Below are 13,460 nucleotides of genomic sequence, written 5' to 3'. Positions count from 1 at the left end.
GTGTTAAAATGAAAGCAGTGCTGGTAACACCCTGATGGTTTTAGTTGCTTTAGTTTTAGACCCCAGAGGGTCAAGGACTTTCTCAGTTCTTCATATTTCCCTATTAATGAGAAAGGAGGGGACGAAACCAGGACAGGTGACCCAAACTTGCCAAAGAGAGTATTCCATGCCAATTTACATCCTGCCCAGTATAAAGGGGGGCTGATGGGAGGAGGAGCAGGGGCGGCTCCAGGATGCGCGGTTCTTGGGGGACAGTCGGGTTCCAGGATGGCTCTGGGTGGCACGGCCTGAGCTGTGTGGTTCAGTCAGGAACTGCATCGTGTATCAACAGTTTCATATATTTTTTTGCCCTAAAGTCCTGTCAGCATTGTTGTATCTTCTCTCTCTGATATTTTAGTAAACTATCCTTACGCCAACCCATGGGCCTTTTGGTTTCTTGGTTTTGGGGTTATTTGCCCCTTCCTTCTCCCTTCCCTTGCCTCACACACAATGCCGCCCCCCCCCTTCTTCCCCTCCTCTTTTCCTTTAAAGAGCAGGCAGCTGCGTGGATCTCGGCTCTCAGCCAGGGCAAAACCACGACAATCATATAGAGTCAGAAGATGTAAGTCTGACTATTCTCCAGCTCTTTATTAACTTAAAAAAAATTAAAAATTGGTTGAAACCGTGTTAGTTAGGACATTTTAAACCTTTTTTTTTTAATATCTGACTCCAAAAATTACAGTGCTAGAGATATGGCAAAGCGTCAGTTGAAGTACTACAAAAAAATTAAGTCTTATTGTCTAACTCATTTTGATACATATGTATCAAACACATACATGCGCTTCAGTTAGGAAACCTGGTGCAACATGATATTCTCACTCTATTAAAACATCTCAAGTGGCACAACATTCACATTACACCTAAAAACAGTTGTACTACAAGCAGCATTGATAATATTTGCCAGCCAGTAAGTATTGGTCATTTATTTCAAACTTAATACTTACAGTCCTCCTTCTAGGAAATTACAGACATTTTCATCGCGTTTTGATACTAAATGGAAAGTTTCTCTGATAATTTGTTGCTGCGTATCTTCACTCTGTGAAAGAAAACATATTCTGCTATCAACCTAAAATGGATTAGCAGTGCACAGCACACACACCTAAAAAATGTAGCACACAAAGCATATCGGTACCCTCAAACTATGTACTTCAGAAGCCTTAAATCTGCCAAACTGCATACTGTGTTTTGTCATTTCAATGCAAAAAGACAATTTTACAGTTGTAGGATACATCACTGAAAAACAACCATGAAAATAGTGATTTTTTTAAAAAAAACCCCATATTTTTAAAAATATAGCGTCTTAAAGTAAACAGGACATCTTCTCAAGTATTCTCATTTATCTTTTTTTAAATATATTTCCCGCATAGCCTGAACAGCTACAGACATGCTTTGAAACTACTTTTGCTCCTGGACAGGGGTGGAAGACACCTCTCCCTCGCCTGCTTCTTCTTCCTCTCAGGACTTCAATTACACAACTGTAACAAAAGATGCAAAAATGCAACTGCATACAAATGGAAAAAGAGAATGGAAGTTAACTGTATTCCTTTTTAAAGACTTTCATTTACCTATTTGTTACTTCCATATTGACAGGGACAGAGAAAAAAAACAAAACTCAAGAAAACCCACAAAAATCCAACAGAAAGACAAGAAACAGAAATAAACTTATTCAGTAAGTTACTGTAGGTCTGCAATTGAAGTTATCAATGAAAGAGCTGGGTTGCACACAAGGGGAATGTTTGTCAGTATGTGTAGATGAGAATATTCCATTTTGATTTTTAAATTAAAAATGGCAAATGAAAGACACCTGCTTTGCAACCCAGAACTGATGAGGAAGAATAAAACATGTTCATAACTATATACCAGAATTCCCCCATATTGCCTAAGGAAGCGATCGAATTCAGTCAAACACAGCAATGTCCTGTATCACTTATGTTCCATCAATTAAAAGCCCGACAGTGCAAAATAGAGCGTCAGAGTCATCACATCTGCACTGAGTAGAAGATACACTGCTTTCAGTAATGTTATGTGTGACTTCTGCAATAGTCAGAACTGCAAGTAAGTGGCCACAAACCCATGGAAGTCACAGCATCACTGAAAAAGAGGAATTTGTTTCTATAATTCTGTGGAGCATCTGCTGTTGTCTTGTGTTTTAACGTCCAAGGTTGGCCCAAGCAGAGCTCAGCCTATTTGCTAGAAAACACAGTACATGATCAAAACGTTAGCTTAAAACCTCTTATCCTTGTATTACATCAACTGTTTCCACAAAGTTTCTTAATCTCCTGTGGTTGCGCTTTCTGTCCAGTCAGATCAAGCGCCTGGGCTGCACTTTCTACTCGCTGCTTTGCTACTTGCTTTCTCCCTTGTGAAAGAACAGACTTCCCCTTCTATTCCTTCTTCGTGCCAGCTGTATTTTTATAGTACTCTGGAAGCCTCCCCGGGGGAAGGCTCTACTTATTGAAGGCTCTACTTACTGAACCCCTAAGCCCCACAAAACTCATCGTCCGGCCTCCAGCGCCTCTGCCTCCGCATGGAGACGCGGCGCACGACGTCTGGCTAATAACCCGGGCCGGGTTCCGAGGAGCGCTTCCGCAGCCCAGCTCAGAGAACGGCATCTGTGCTGACCCAGACACCCTTCCGCCAGCTCCAGCACCACTGACAGGCAGCGCCCAGCCGCAACAACGCCGGCCGGGAAAAGCGCAGCCTTCGAAATCTCGCTTCCCTCGCTGGCGGCTCTCACACGGTGCCCGAACCTTCCGACTTCCCTCCGCCCCCGGCCCACGCCGCTGCCTTGCCCGCGGGGCAGGCTCAGACCCGCCGGCAGCGGCTGGGGGAGGCACCCGGCCGCCGGCCGATCCCCGCGTACCAAGCCCCAGGCCGTGAGGGAAACGGGCGGGCTGCACGGCGGGAATGCCCGCCGCCTCAGGTGAGCGGCCGGCCAGCCCCGCACCCCCCCGCCCCGCCCCCGCCCCAGGCCCCGCGCAGCCCCGGCCCGGCCGTACATAGCGCTGGTAGAACTTGGAGAGCCGCGGCTTGCCGTGGTTGTTGAAGATGAGGATGGCTTTGATCATGGTGGGGCGGGAGAGGCGGCGGCGGCGGCCACCGGGCTCGCTGCGCTGCTGCTCCTCCTCCCCGCCCTTCGCGCCCCCACCCCTCCCCGCTCGCGGGGCGGCGGCGGCAGCAGCGGGTCGCGCGCACCACGTCGCCGGCGACGCACAGCCGCGAGCGGCGGAACTGCTCTCCCCGCACGTGACGCACCCCTCCCCGTCAGCTGACGGGAAGACAGCGTTCCGCGCGTCCCAGGCGCCTTCGCGCAGCGGCGTAACTTCCGTAGCCCGGGGCGCAGCATGGCGGAAGCTGGGGAGCAGTCACCGGCCTCGCCTCAGAGCGAGGGCGGGGAGAGAGCCCCGGCAGGCGGCGGCGGCGCCTCAGTGGGGAGTGCCGACCCGGCACCCCCTCCAGCTGGCTCGCCGACCGCCGAGGAGCCCGCCGGCGACGCGAAAAAGAAAAGTAATGGGGCAAGAAGCCACCGGCGGGGCGGGCGGGCGGGCTTGCGCCGTGACGGGCAGGTGCGCTGGCGGCGGGAGCGGGTGTGGGGGCGGCCCCGCGGCAGACGGCCCTAACGCGTGCCCCTCCCCCCGCAGTTGACGTCCTGCTGAAGGCCGTGGGCGACACCCCCATCATGAAGACCAAGAAGTGGGCGGTGGAGCGGACCCGCACCATCCAGGGTCTCATTGACTTCATCAAGAAGTTCCTCAAGCTGATGGCTTCCGACCAGCTGGTAGGGGCTGGTGTACCTGGTGGCCCGGCCCGGCCCGGCCCGGCGCGGCATGCTCTGTGTGCCCTGTGTGCTGCAGGGGCAGTTAGCTCACCCTGGGCCTGAGATGTTGAGCTTCGCAGGGATGCTGTTTGAGCCCAGGCCGTGGCTTTTCGCAGGAAACTTGGTGTGGGGTTTTGCACCAGTAGAACTCTCCAGAGTAGCGCACCGCAGTGCAGGGTGGAGGTGAGCCCTAGTGCCGTTCAGATGCGCTCCAGTGCCCGGCTCCAACCTTTGGGCTTTTTGCGGTGTCCCCATCGCTTCTCACTGACGCCCACATGCTGAGCTGAGCGCACCTTGTGCAGCGATGCATTCCAGCAAAAGGGTCATATGCACAGTGTGTGTGTCCTTGTGTCAGGTATGCAGAAGGAGTATCTGCAGGAAAAGTCTAAAGTGTTTGGGGTTGGCTGTCTGAACGTTACTGTCTCTTCCCTACAGAACCTCTCAAACAGCTTAATTACTGCTACCAGACTAATTTATCTATCAAAATGGGTAGCTTGGAAATGTTCACCATTTGGTGACACGTTACCAGTGCTGTTTATATGTTCCTTGCTGTGAACCCCAAGTGGCCTTCAGATAACATAGGAAGAGCTGGAACAGAAACACAATTGCGCTAATTTTGCAATTAGCGGTAAACTTAACATTCATACATGCCAGAGTTTTAACTCAAGATACAAAGTTAAAGTGAAACTCATTAAAGTAGCTAAAAGTGGGGCTAAAGGATAGATTAAATCTCTTTGTTCTTCACCTGGAGACTCTTACTTAAGCATATAGGCATAAAAGGTTTCACTAGCCTTCTGTGTCACCTGGAAATCACAAAGGATTTCTTTTTTTCAAGGCATAATATCTCAAAGAAGAGTAACAGTTCAGGTGTTTGCTCTTCATGGATTTTTTTTAGCAATTTAATTCATTAACTGCCACCTCGCCTCAAGAAAAAGACAGAGGAGTGTAGAGTCTTCCAGTGTGGGGTAGGCTTAAAACTGTACTTCAAGAACACAGCCCTAGGAGTTTTATGACTCTTCTTTGATACCATACTTCACATGATACCATACTACACATTGGCAGCTTGCACTGTGGCTCCCAAGGACCTCTATGGCATTAGGTAGTATACGTACATACATGCTTGGAGCAGGAAATGAGAAGGGTAACTTTAAAAAAGCACAAAATTCTGTGATGACTGCTGATCTAATTGAGAAAATTTTGAGTAGTGGGAATGGTTTGCATACTTAAAATAGGAGCAAGAACTAAACCAGTGGGTTCACTTTGTGCTGTGTGGGAGGCGAATGAGTCAGCTTGTAGGAGAAAGCAGTCAGCCTGCTTGCTTTGGCTTGGTGCGGTCAGCCAGCAGTGAAGACTCCTGGAAGTCATGTTGCCCCTCCACACTGAAGTGAAAATACCAATTCATGATATTTTGGTGCAGACTGTAAAGATTATAAAGTCTTTATGTTCTAATCAGAGGACAGATTTACTGACCTCTGGCTGCAGAATGTTTTTTCCCTGTGATGTTTTGAAGATCTCCATCATCTGTTTTCTTTTCTCGCAGTTCATATATGTAAACCAATCTTTTGCTCCATCTCCAGATCAAGAAATTGGGACCCTCTATGAGGTGACTTTCATATTAAATACCCTAATAATTGTGCTTAGCTGAGTTTGTCAGTATACTTGAAACCTGCTACTGCCCCTCGCTATGCTGCCAGTATCTTGCATTTAATGTAATGTAGTCTGTATGAACATGATTTAAAGAGACAGGATTTACCATCTCTAGAAATGTGTTACAGAATCACAGAATCTCAAGGTTGGAAAAGACCTTTAAGATCATCAAGTCCAACCATTCCCATCCTTAGCTAAACCATATCCCTGAGTACCTCATCTACCCTTTTTTCTACCCTTACATCTGTTCCTTCACATGTGGTATGTTATCATGGAGAGTTTTGTGATCAGTAACAATATTCCATGACACAGTTACCTGGTGGATTTGGGTGTTTTTGTTTTGATTAGTCTACATCGATACACCAGAAATAATCTAATGACCCTTGCTTTGCTTTTTTTTTTTCCCTGCAGTGTTTTGGAAGTGATGGCAAGCTGGTACTGCATTATTGCAAAACTCAGGCATGGGGATGAATGACAAGCAAAATAACTCTTAAGGTGGTGTCTTCACAAATGGAAAAGGGACTAACTTTCTTGAACTCAACCTATAAACACACAGAAAGAAGGGGTTTTTTTTCATTTCTACTTATGACTAGTACATTTATAAAACAATGCAGATTAAAAGCATAGAAGAAGAGCTACCTAGGCCATCTGATCATGTAGCTTTTTTCTGATGTACATGTGAGGTACAGAAAGGAATCTCTATCTGCAATCCACAGAGCAGATCCAGCTCTCTTGCTGCTGAGTTCTCACTTGATGTATCTGAAGGGAAACTGTTTCATAGTTGTCTAGAGGACTGGGCTGCTGTGTCACTCTATATGCTCTACTGAAGATAAAAATTCCTTTTTAGTAGAAAGGGATGTTTATTGTACATGTAGCCTGGGATTCACTTTGATTCTGACGTGCTGTAAATCTCTGTTCTGTTTCTTGTGGACTCCTCATCTTGAACATGCATTATCTCCTGTAATTTCAAGTCAGTATTTTGATTTTTCCCCTTATCTTAAATCACAGAATCACAGAATCATAGGGGTTGGAAGGGACCTCGAGAGATCATCCGAGTCCAACCCCCCTGCCAAAGCAGCTCCCTAGGACATATCACTCAGACAGGCGTCCAGACGGGTCTGGAATATCTCCAGAGAAGGAGACTCCACCACCTCCCTGGGCAGCCTATTCCAGGGCTCTGTCACCCTCACTGGGAAAAAGTTCTTCTGTGTGTTGATGCGGAACTTCCTGTGCTCCAGTTTGCAGCCATCGCCCCTTGTCCTGTCTCCACAGAGCACTGAAAAGGGGCTGGACATCCCCCTGCATCCCATACTTAAGATATTTATAAACAGTAATAAGGTCCCCCCGTAGTCTTCTTTTCTCCAGGCTGAACCGTCCCAGCTCACTCAGCCTTTCCTCATGTGGGTATTGATATATAATCTGGTTTCTTCACCCTGTGCCTTCATCATGCTGGTAGAGTAATTACCTCTTCTACGTGGCACAGCATAATGATAGGTCTCAGAAATAACTTTTCTCCCACCCAAATTGTGCAGTGATTTATTGAAGGCCAAACGCCTCAGGAGTTGCCAATGTGTTTCTTCTGGCACTTTGTAATTACTAGCGTCATTAGCAGAGTGATGCAACTAGCTGTTGCATCTTTCAGTTAATGAAGAAATAGACATGAAATGCTAAAAACCTGCTCTGTGTATACTCCTTTTGGCTGCTCTTTTTTTCCATTTTCTTGAGTGTATGTGCCATCCACAAAAAGAATGCACTTTATGTCCTTTTGCTAATTTGCTAACATAATGAGGATTTTTTTTTCATCCTGGAGAGGACTTGGTACCTTGATGGGGGTGCTGACCTTTGCTTTTATTAGAAGTTTTGGGGGGTTGTGTTTTTAATGGGTTATTTTAAATGTCTGCTGTACAATCTTGTATGTTTGCCTAAAGTACTAAATTAAATGTTAGCTGTTTGCTTGCAGAGTGTTCTTAAACGGGATGACAGTTTTAGCCCCTGATGTAACCCACTTCAGCACAGACAGGCAAAACACATACTTCAGAGCATGCTCTGAGTGTAACCATAACCCTGACACTGCCAAGCCCACCACTGAGCTGTGTTCCTGAGGGCCACACCTACACTGGGCGAACCTGCCTTCGAAAATCCACCGCCAGAGGCTGGAAGGATTTCCAGATCTGTTACTGTAATGCATGTTGTTGGAGGCTTCAAATGTAATTGTTTATAACTCTGCTTTATAGTCATTTTAATAGCTGATTTCTGGCACCACATCATTAGAATCATAGAATGGTTTTGGTTGGGAAAGACCTTTCAAGTCCAACCATCTACCCAGCCCTACTAGGTCCAACACTAGACCATGTCACCAAGTAGAACATCTACTCCTCTTTTAAGCATCTCCAGGGATGATGACTCAACCACCTCCCTGGGCAGCCTGTTCCAATATCTGACAACCCCTTCAGTAAAGAAATTTTTCCTAATATCCAACCTGAACTTCCCCTGATGCAACTATATTTGCTTATATAAATTTATATTTTAATGAGCTCCTTGCCCTGAATGCTTGCTATGTGAACAGCTTGACCTATTTTACCACTTTCTAAGTAGAAAACATGGATTCATTGGAATAAGCTAACAAGGCAAAATTGGCTGTAAACTTCAAGTAATCCATACTTGTGCCTGCTTGGAACCCTGATCTCATGAGTCCTTGTCTATTAAAGAGAACTATTGCAGAGATAAGCACTGGTTCTGTCTTGAGGAAATTTCGGCTGGGGTGCTGTGAGGCCAGCGTCACCTTGCGCAGCCGCTAGAGGGTACACGAGGACAAACATATTTGCATAGTTTATCCCAGATATTTTTTCCCCACCAATCTTTTTCGTAATATGTCCACTTGCTGGCCTTAGAAGTAGAAGCAGTTTGTTCTCCTCTGTGGCAGTATGTTTACCTAAGATAAGCTACTAGTCTGGCTCTCTTTATAGAATGTTCTATTGGTGCCTTTCACCTCATTTGATCTTAACAAATGAAACTACTGATGAAGTGAAGAGCAGATGTGCGCTTCAGGAGTGATGCAAGAAGGCTGGTGCGCGCGTGTGTGTGTGTTTTGGGGGTGGGAGGGGAGTTGTGGTTTGTTTTTTTCTTTTTAAAAAGAACAAATAAAAAAAATCCTGCTACGATCTCATTGTGAAGGAGGACTGTACATGATGGTAGCTTGCCAGCTAATGGTAGAATCTGTTGATAATATTTATGTGATGTGAATTGAAAGAATAAATTGTTCACCTCAGTCCCTTCAAAGTAGCATAAAACTCACTATAATGGTTTTGATTTCTTTTATTAATCATCACATGCATTTTCTAAACTTAGATAACTTACTCGTGAAGATTTGAATTCTGTAAGATTCAGCTTGTTCATTGAACAGTATTTATTTATTACTGTTTGCTGCTGCATTTTCCTGCTCTTAATTTTTCTTTAATCCCAGCTAATTATTTCTTGAGCCCTAGTGTACCAGTGTGCAGTGACTGCTCACCTGATCCAGCTCCTGCTTTCTCTTTCCTGAACACTCTTAAGTGGTAGCCTTTATTCTGTTTCTTTTAACAACTGCCAGTACCAATTACAGTAATTTGGCCCTGTGGATTTGAGTGACTTCTCCTTTTTACCACTCTTCCCTGTAGTTTTCTACCATTTTGCATCAGGGTGTTTGTTTATCTTTGGTAGGTCCTGAAGGACCATCATCTCTCTCTGGAGTCAAGCTGTGACTGTTTTAGGTGGCAGAATCTTTACTTGTATGTATTCTTAAATAACAGACTAGAGTGCAAATATGTCAAGTAGATGTCAGGTGAACAAGCAGATGAATAGCAACATGTTGCTTGTAAAATTTGCAAAAGACAACTGCAAAAGTCATGTTAAATCGCATATTTTAAGAAGTCACAGTAATAGCATCTAAACTCATAGATTATCTTGAAATGTTTTAAAAATGTGCTTATCTCCTTAAAAAATACTTATAGTTACTTGAAAACATTAGAAGCTTAAATAGAACATCAAATGTTCATATGTTCTCTGTATTCAGTTTGCCTTAAGCAAAAGCATTGACCATATAGTTTAAGTGACTTCAGTTGCTACAATGGGACAGAAAAGGATAAGAAAGTAAGGATTCATCTTTTGGGCAAGTCTGTGAGAGTGGTACAAGACCAAAAAAAGTGTAGGCTTGAGAGTAATGTGTTCCACCCAAAGATCCTACAACATTGAGCTGCCAGTATTTGCCATATAATTTAATTAACTTGCTTTTGTGTAATCGAATTAACAGAATATTCAAATCAGAAGATGTCAGCAAATAATTTACAAAGATTGAGAAACAAAGATAAGTATTTGGTATCAAAATTATACTTGTTTTTTCTAGTCATAGTACTTCACAGCATCCCAATATTAAAAAACAATGCTATGCAGAGTTTAGTTATCTTATTTCCAAGGTATTAAGTTCAAATACTCTAAACTAGGAGGCATTATTTATCTGAATCATTATTCACAAATCATTTAGAGACTAGCTTAAATTATAAATTTCTAATTTGTAGCTTGAACTAGTATTAAAAACACATGGAAAACATGAATGAGCCAAGAGAAACCAACATTACCTCGAGAGTGAAATGTTAAAACATGTAGTCATGTTGCCTCTGCACATATTGAGCAGATGTCATCTTCAAGACTTCAGTCATGAAGAATTACTGCTAAAGTATTATTACAAGTTGTTCATTCTCTCTACAACTAATTTCGAATGTACAAATCTACAGCCAAATCAACATTGGGGGATGGCAATTCACACATCCATTCTGCAAACTCCTCAGCTCTAAAGCAGCCTCTTTATCCATTGCTGCTGTTCATACTTATCTTCTGATAAAATTCTGCTTTTGGATGCACAAGTTTTTGTCATACACTCTTCTTAACTTTCTGGAACTCTGAATTACTTAAGGTATTATTGTACTACTACATCTCTATACTTGAGACAAAAAAAGGAGGGAAGACACCATTAACTCTGGGTTTTTCTTAATCATCATCATCATCATTATTCCTACTCTATTACAAGCTTGTATAAAATGCAATGTGCATTTTAAAAGTGTTTTCAGCCTTGTTTTGAATTGGAACATCAAGAGAACAGAAATATTTGACTATATAGCATGTTAAATGTTTTTGTTCTTATTTAGCGAGATGATGCTTCAGCTTTGCTAGCACCATATTCAATGTGGTCCCAGGGTAGGGAAGGAGATGGGCCTGACTGAACAAAGAGCTTTGGCTGGAACTCAGGAAAAAAGGACTTCTTTGCCCCTGTCTTTAGAAGTAAGACCAGTTGTTCTCTGGGTACTCAGTCCCTGGGCTGGATGACAGGGACAGGCATGACAGAACAACACACCCAGAATCCAAGGGAAAGGGTTAGTGACCTGCCACTCCACTTGGACACACGTGTCTGTGGGGCCAGATGGGATCCACCCAAGGGTGCTGAGGGAGCTGGCAGAGGTGCTCACCAAGCCACTTCCCATTATTTATCATCAGTCCTGGCTACTTGGGAGGTCCCAGTTGACTGGAAGTTAGCCAGTGTGATGCCCACCTACCAGAAGGACTGGAAGGAGGATCTGACAGTGTGACCATGGACTCAGTCAGAGGCCTCTCAGTCTGACCTCAGTGCCAGGGAAGGTTATGGACCAGACCATCTTGAGGGCAGGAAGGCCCTGAAGAAGGATCTGGACAGGCTGGATCAATGGAACAAAGCCAACTGAGTGAGGTTCAGCAAATGCTGGGTCCTGCAGCTGGGTCACAACAGGCTTGGGGAAGAGTGGCTAGAAAGCTGCAATGGGGAAAAGGACCTGGAGGAGTTGGTTGTCAGCTAAATATGACCTATCAGTGTGCCCAGGTAGCCAAGGTGTCCAACGGCGTCATGGCTGGTGGCAAGAACAGCATGGCCAGCACCAGAAAGTAGTCATCCCCCTGTACTCAGCACTGAAGAGACCACTCCTCAAGTCCTGTGTTCAGTTTTGGATCCCTCACTACGACAAAAGATGTTGACTTCCTGGAGTGTGTCCAGAGAAGTGCCATGTAGCTGGTGAGGGGTCTAGAGCCCAAGTCCAATGAAGAGCAGCTGAGGGAACAGGGCTTGTTTAGCCTGGAGAAAAGGAGGCTGACGGGAGACCTGATGGCTCTCTACATCCACCTGACAGGCAGTTGTACCTGGGTGAGTGTTGAATCATAGAATCCTTTTGGTTGGGAAAGACCTTTAAGATTATCAAGTCCAACTGTCAACCTAGCACTGCCAAGCCCAACCACTTAATCACGTCCCTGAGCACTACAGCAACGCATGTTTTAAATACCCCCAGTGAGGGTGACTCTAGAGACTGACACCCACCTCACTACTTGGTCCCTTCTCCCAAACAGCAAGCACTAGGACAAGAGGAACTGGCTTCAAGTTGTGCCAGGGGAGGTTTAGACTAGATAGTAGGAAAAAATTCTTCATCAAAAGGATTGTCAATCACTGCCAACAGCCTGCCCAGGGAAGTGGTTGACCTTGGCAGTGATAGTTGGTCTTGATGATCTTAAAAATCTTCTCCAACCAAAACAATTATGTGGCTAACCATCATAAAATCCTACATATTTCTCTTGTCCCTGCTTTGCATTTTCTTCAATAGCCCTAATGCCATAAGATGCCATGAACATCTCACTGTATTTTAATCAGAAAACTTGACTTCATGCCAAAATATTTAGAGATACAAAAAACTTGTTCGGAGGTTGTTTCATCCTAAAATAGGTGGTTAAGAAAAGTTGAATGAATCACAGCATTGACTAAAGAGAGACCAAAATAACTACCTTAAAAGCTTAACATTAAGCTAGTCACACTACATCTATGTCACTAGACTCAGTAGTGCCAAGAAATTTTCTGGGGCACTTTAGCTCAGTCATCTGTACAGCAAGCTGGTAGAACAGTTGCTGGCACAGATACTGACGCATGTTCAGTTCAGGAGCTGGCAAGGCACCAGTTCTGGTGGGCACTTTGGACGTGACCAGGCTGTTCTGGAGGTTAAAAGGTAAATAGCGTGGATGCAAACTGTTCTTTGCAAGCTGGCCTCTGTGCCAGAGGGAAGTCCTTGGGATATTTGTTAGTGGATACACAGTCCCAATTTCAGGTGAGATTCAATACCATGTATGCACATTGAAAAGAATTAAACTTTGTTGAGAGAAACATTGCCCCTCTTCAAAGGTCAGGAGAAAGCTCAGAACTTTTTTTCAATGTTTGTCCCACTTTCCCTCCTTGTAATCATCACATATGTTATTGCTCGAAACACCTACCACCATCTACAGTCTGCAACATTTTCTGTTAAGGATGCAGGTTATAGATTGTGAGGAGGTAGGTACTACCTATACATCTCCATTCACTCACACCTTTATTAAAAGTAGATGATGAAAATTCACTAGCAAGATTTAGGAAAAAGTACAGGAGTCGTAGTGTTCTTACTCTGTATCTTCTCATTGAGTAATTCCACATGAAAAATGGGGGTTATACATACATATGATGTATATATATATATAAGTATACATAAATTGGACTGAGTGAACATAGAGTTAAAATATAATTGCATGGCAGGCCTAAGCATAAAAAAAAAAAAAGAGCTATACATGTTCCAATTGCAAAAATCAGTATATGACATTAAAGTGGACAAAATGTCTTGACTTCACACCCAGTTTGGTAACAGAACTAATAACCCTAGCAGCTCTTGGGAACTAAAATGCATTAAAAGCTCTACAGCACTGAAACAGGAAACCTCAAGGAAGAGAAGGTCTCCAAACAGGAAACTACACAGTAAATATTGTCAGTGCTGAGAAGACTAGCCAGCACTTTAGCTTTCTACTATAAATACCACAGATTGAAAGAAACAGAAACTTATTTTAAAGTGTGTTTCCTTACAGAGAGAATGTCAATATTTTATATTTTATT

The 13,460-nt window shown here is 44.1% G+C and overlaps 2 protein-coding genes across 2 annotated transcripts in view; one reads left to right on the top strand and one right to left on the bottom strand.

Moving 5' to 3' along the window:
* AP3S1 (adaptor related protein complex 3 subunit sigma 1) overlaps window positions 1–3,242 on the bottom strand; it is a 40,306-nt gene extending 37,064 nt beyond the window's left edge. Inside the window, exons 1-2 of the mRNA XM_084278035.1 lie at window positions 3,039–3,242; window positions 984–1,075 (exon numbers count right to left, since the gene is read on the bottom strand). Coding sequence (XP_084134161.1) covers window positions 984–1,075; window positions 3,039–3,107 — 161 coding nt within the window. The 5' untranslated portion in view covers window positions 3,108–3,242. The remainder of the gene's footprint in view (window positions 1–983; window positions 1,076–3,038) is intronic.
* A 141-nt stretch (window positions 3,243–3,383) lies between these two features.
* ATG12 (autophagy related 12) lies at window positions 3,384–7,462 on the top strand (the record flags this gene model as incomplete). Its single annotated transcript, XM_084278857.1, has 4 exons — window positions 3,384–3,546; window positions 3,681–3,817; window positions 5,397–5,459; window positions 5,915–7,462. 4 exons carry the CDS (start codon window positions 3,384–3,386, stop codon window positions 5,972–5,974), a joined length of 423 nt encoding a protein of 140 aa, XP_084134983.1. The 3' UTR covers window positions 5,975–7,462.
* Window positions 7,463–13,460: the final 5,998 nt, after the last annotated feature.

This window comes from Gallinula chloropus (genome assembly GCF_964237585.1).
Source record: "Gallinula chloropus genome assembly, chromosome: Z".
Lineage (NCBI taxonomy): Eukaryota > Metazoa > Chordata > Aves > Gruiformes > Rallidae > Gallinula > Gallinula chloropus.
The sequence above is the reverse complement of the archived record's forward strand: the minus strand, read 5'-3'. Positions and strand labels throughout refer to the sequence as shown.